Source organism: Triticum aestivum, chromosome 1B (genome assembly GCF_018294505.1).
Source record: "Triticum aestivum cultivar Chinese Spring chromosome 1B, IWGSC CS RefSeq v2.1, whole genome shotgun sequence".
In the NCBI taxonomy this organism is placed as follows: Eukaryota; Viridiplantae; Streptophyta; class Magnoliopsida; order Poales; family Poaceae; genus Triticum; species Triticum aestivum.
In genome coordinates, this window is record NC_057795.1 from 31,740,073 (window position 1) to 31,745,683 (window position 5,611).

The window sequence follows — 5,611 nt, forward strand, 5'->3', positions numbered from 1 at the left end:
TCCTCCCTTGGCTCGCGTCACCGGCCCTGTGTGGCTCGGGCCCAGATTGTGAAGAGGCCGTGAGAGTGGTCTAGCAGGGTGAGCGCAAGGGAGTTAGTTGACTGAGAAAATCGTGCCCCCATCCTAGGAGGGACACAAATTTGTCAAGGAAGCGGGGAAGAAACGAGTTTAACTTGGCAATTGGTAATGTTTCTATCTTAGATTCTTGGACGAGAGCAACAATACATGCTTAAGGAGATAATCTCAGAGAGGATGCCACTGCACTTGTCACTGTCGCCTAAACCTCTCACATTCCCTGATAAGATAGAGAAAGAGGTTCGATTCATGACGAAACCACGTCACACCGGGAGCAGCAGTGTTCCTACAAACACATTTGATGGTCCTCGTTCAAACCCCTAAAAAATCTGGTCAACTGTAAAACACACTGAGCAAAGGTCTCCAAACAATAGCCATGCAAACGCCTTGAAACTACTACCAAAATTTTGTAGTCACAAACGGTGAATGTTTTGATCCAACATATGTATTTGTTAAAAGCGACAGACAATTCTAAAAAGTTTAAGAATACATGATGAAAATTGAATTTCACCAACGACGGATCTCCATGACAAACCCGGTAGTTGATCCTGAAACAAACACATTCGGGGTGAAATATGAGCCTTTTCAACCATGAAGAATTACCACAAATTTGGGCATGTGACACTCAGAAATTCCAGTAAGAAACTTTTCAAAGGAGAAAAAATGTTTTTTTAAGGGAAGGAGAAAAAAGGTATACACACACATGCAACATTACCACACAAGGGTAAAATAAAAACGGAAACCTTCTGGCCATCTGATCGGCAGGCGGCGCTGGATGCAGCAGCAGGATGTTGACTGTGAATGATGGGTCGCGCATCCACCCTATCACGCGAACGTTCGCGTTTGAGTGCGGTTTTATTTTAAAGAAAAACCTGGCTTAATATGTGTACGGTCTCCGTCCACCTTCCTCATCCACCGCCCACCAGACCAAATCGCCGCCGCCTCGTTCCTACCTACACCGGCCGCCGCCGCCTCCGCCGAAGGCCACGCCCCGCTGCAACACCCCCGTCCCAGTACCTTCTCTCTATTCCTAGCGGCCGCATGGGTTGCCTCCCCCTCCCCGCAGGCGGCCCCACCGTGTGCCTGCGGGGTGGCCGGGACGTCGCCGGCTCGGCCTCCCGCGCTCTACCCCGAGCGACCACTCATCCCTTTTGCCCGCCTCGCTGTCCATGTGTGGCTCGGACCCAGATTTCATCGCCAAGCCGGATAGAGTGGGGGGTCGGAGATGCTCTGAACTTCAAGTGGACGTATTTTTCTGTGAACAGAGCACACGCATGCTGTCACATTGGCTAGAGATCTCTCCCAGACGAATCCTACCGCTCCAGGTAGTAACTCTTACAGAAATCAACTATTTTTCACTAGTCACATTTGGTCTCTTCTGCTGCTACCTGCTAGAGTTACTAGTAATGATATCTTAAGAATACTTAACTTCAAGTGGAGTCAGTGGGTGCATTTTTCTATGAGCACACACATGCTTTCACATGGCGGCCTCGGCGGAGTTTCTCACATGGTGAAGGAATATTTGGTGAATGCCGAAGTGGCCGACCAACAGCATCGAGGTGGGCGGAAAGTGAACACGCTCTCGTCCACTTGCCTTTGATCTGAATCTGCACAACCCCACACCATTTCTCCTCTGCATAGCACTTGTGTTTCCTGTGGCTGTGTGTGTGTGTGTGTGTGTGTGTGTGTGTGTGTGTGTGTGTGTTCTTGTGAGCTAGGAGCCGTGAGAGCAACAATGGCGGAGTTTGTAGTCAAACCACTGGTATCCATGTTGACGAACAAGGCGTCCAGCTACCTGCTGGACCAGTACAAGGTGATGAATGGCATGGAGGAGCAGCGTGAGACCCTCAAGCGCAAGCTTCTGGCGATCTTGGATGTCATCCAAGATGCGGAGGAGAAAGGAGCTTCCCGACCTGGAGTGAGTGCTTGGCTCGAAGCACTCAAGAAGGTGGCCTATGAGGCGAACGATGCCTTCGACGAGTTTAAGTATGAGGTGCTCCGGCGTGAAGCCAAGCAGAAGGGACACTACAAGAAGCTTGGCTTTGACATCGTAAGCATCTTCCCTGCTCACAACCCAATTGTATTTCGTTACAAGATGAGTAAGAAGCTGTGCAGAATTGTGCGCAAAATTGAGGGCCTTGTCAGAGAAATACATGACTTTAGATTCAACCAAACTCAGCAAGCACCACCATCCAAGCACTGGCGCAACACAGATTCCATAGTACTTGACTCTGAGAAGGACATTGTCAGCAGGTCCAGAGATGAAGAGAAGAAGAAGATTGTTAGTATATTGGTTGATCAAGCTAGTGACAGGGACCTCATTGTCCTACCCATTGTTGGAATGGGTGGGTTGGGCAAGACCACCTTTGCTCAGCTTGTCTACAATGACCCTGAAATCAAGGAGCATTTCCAGCTCCAGAGGTGGTGTTGTGTGTCAGATGATTTTGACGTTGCTAAGATTGCAAGCAATATCTGTCAGACCAATGAGATCAATCGTGAAAAGGCACTGCAGAACCTTCAAAAGGAAGTAAGTGGGAAGAGATACCTCATTGTGTTGGATGATGTATGGAATGAAGATGCTGATAAGTGGGAAAAACTCAAGACCTGCCTGAAGCACGGTGCCAAGGGCAGTGCAATACTGACGACCACTCGTAAAGCACAAGTAGCACAAATTATGAAGATGTGTATTGATGACAGCCACAATCTTGGAAATCTGGGTAAAGTATTTCTGATGGAAATATTTGAGAATAGAGCATTTTGTTTGCAAAAGCCAAAGGCTGCTGAGCTAAGCGATGTGGTTGAAAAGATTCTGGACAGATGTGGAGGCTCTCCTTTAGCTGCCAAAGCCTTTGGATCTATGTTGAGTAACAAGACTCGCATGAAAGAATGGACAGACATACTAGCCAAAAGCAACACTTGCAATGAGGACACAAAAACTTTGCCTATACTCAAGCTCAGCTATGATGACTTGCCATTACACATGAAACACTGCTTTGCTTTTTGTGCAATATTTCCCAAAGATTATGATATTGATGTGGAAATTCTAGTCCGGCTATGGATGGCACATGATTTCATACCAGTAAAGGATGGTGAGAATCTTGAAAAGGTAGGCAGAGAAATTTTTGACGAGCTAACTTGGCGATCATTCTTTCAAGAGGTCAAGCTAACCCCCCGAGGAACGTACGCAAAATCCTGGGGGGAGATCCGTTCCAGAACAGTATGCAGGATACATGATCTTATGCATGACATTGCCTTGTCTGTTATGGGAAAAGATTGTCTTACTATAGTTGACAGGCCTAATGAAAAGGAGTTGTTGTCAGCAGGCCCTACTCGCCACCTGTTCTCATCATATGAGAATATCCGGACTCTTTTGGATGATTATCTGAAGAAACACTCTCCCACTCTTCAGACACTGTTGTATACATATAGCTTCACTAATGGCTCGACACCACATTTGTCGAAGCACAATCATCTGTGAGCATTACAACTCTTTCAAAACTGCAAATTGACAAAGGCACTCCGACCGAGGCACCTACAACACCTGAGGTATCTTGATCTCTCAAGGAACCAGTATATGAACGAACTTCCCAATGAAATAAGCACACTGTATAATCTACAGACCCTTAACCTTACTGGTTGCCGGAATCTTAGTCGACTTCCAAATGATATGAAGTATATGACAAATCTCCGCCACCTCTACACAAATGGATGTACATCATTGGAGTGCATGCCTCCAGACCTTGGGCAACTCACTTCTCTACAGACTCTAACATACTTTGTTGTGGGTTCTAGTCCTTATTGCAGTAATATTGGAGAACTACGGGATTTAAATCTTGGTGGCGAATTAAATCTATCTGGTCTTCAGTATGTAACTGAACAAGATTCTAAAGCATGCAGTCTTAGCAATAAAAAGAAACTCACACATTTATCTCTTGAATGGAGCGATGACAGCAGTGGGCAACTGAACCAGCACAGGGATGTGCTTAATGCTCTTAAACCCCTTGCTGCGCTCCAGTTGCTAAGCATACACTGCTATAGAGGTACTGGCTTCCCGACATGGGTGATAAGTCTCAGTTTTCTGGAGCATTTGACCGAGCTCTGCCTAGATGGTTGTACAATGTGTGAGGAATTTCCCCAATTTGGTCAATTTAAGGCCCTTAAATTCTTGTTTTGATAAGGTTGAACAAACTGCAAACCCTATGCAGTCATAATCCTTCTGCAGCATTTCCAGCATTAAAACACCTCAGATTAGAAAAATTGGAGAACTTTCAGAGATGGGTGGCAACGGAAGGAGAAGAATTAACATTTCCTCTGCTTGAGAGTGTTCACTTGAAGAACTGCCCAAAGCTAACAACTCTGCCTGAAGCACCAAAACTCAAAGTTATAGATGTAGCAGAAGACAAGGCTCAACTATCCTTATCAATATTTGAATCAAGGCACATGTCTTGCTTGTCTGAGGTAGTCCTGTCTGTCAGCCATACAGAAGAAACACCAGCACTGGAGGTTGTTCAGGATCGTGAAGTATCTCTTTCGAAACTGATGTTGTATGGTTGCAGCTTTTTGTTCTGTTGTAGTCCATTCCAGCCAACGGTTGGGGTCTGGAAATGGTTTGGTCAGCTTAGGAAATTGAATATCGAATCTTGTGATAGTCTCATCTACTGGCCTGAAGAAGAGTTCCGAAGCTTGGTAGCATTGGAGTATTTTGCCATTGATCTCTGCAGCAATCTAGTAGGCCCCACAAAGGTGAAAGAATATCAGGCTCGAGGAAGGGGTCAACTCTTGCCAAATCTGAAAGGACTAACAATATACCGTTGTAGAAGCTTGACAGAGCTTTTCATTCTCCCCCCATCTCTCATGTTCATTGAAATTAGATTCTGCAATATGCTTGAGTCCATACTCGGGCAGGATGATAGAGAGTTGGAGAGCGTACAAGACTTTGATACAGCAGCACCATTGGAACACTGCAGTGATCTTGCATCCACAAGTTTGCCAGAGCAGTCAACCTCACCTAGAATTAATCATTTGCCATGTCTCCAGCTTTTATTAATAGATGGCTGTAAGAAGCTTCATTTCGTGTCAGCACGGTTGGACGGACTCTTAACTTTGTATATTTGGGGTTGTGATGGGCTGGAGTCGCTGGATTATTTGGGAGACCTACCGTTACTGAAAGAACTACATCTTGAGAGTTGCAAACATCTGGTATCTGTACCAGGTAATCTCGAGAATTACTCAGCGCTTCGGGAGCTCATCATTAAATACTGCCCAGCTATAAATATGAAGTCACTTCATCGGGGCCTCCAACGGCGGTTTGATAGCCTTGAGCACAAGGATATAACTCATGCTGGTTCATGTGATCCTGACGAAGGTATCTTTCAGCCCCCCCCCCTCCCCTTATGTTGTGTTACAAGTGTACACCTTGCAGCCTACAGTTTGAAGTTTTTTTCAACTCCTTGTATTTTTGCTTTTGGGTACATGCTTGGTTTTGTTTTATTTATTTATTTCAATGCCAAGAAGCATGTGAATAGGGTTTCCCGTG

At 45.7% G+C, this 5,611-nt stretch overlaps 1 protein-coding gene across 1 annotated transcript in view; it reads left to right on the top strand.

Annotated features, from left to right (window-relative positions):
• The first annotated feature begins 1,011 nt into the window (after positions 1 to 1,011).
• The window catches only part of LOC123105318 (putative disease resistance protein RGA3), a 76,644-nt gene continuing 72,044 nt past the window's right edge, over positions 1,012 to 5,611 (top strand). Inside the window, exon 1 of the mRNA XM_044527364.1 lies at positions 1,012 to 5,440. Coding sequence (XP_044383299.1) covers positions 1,811 to 3,553 — 1,743 coding nt within the window. The 5' untranslated portion in view covers positions 1,012 to 1,810 and the 3' untranslated portion in view covers positions 3,554 to 5,440. The remainder of the gene's footprint in view (positions 5,441 to 5,611) is intronic.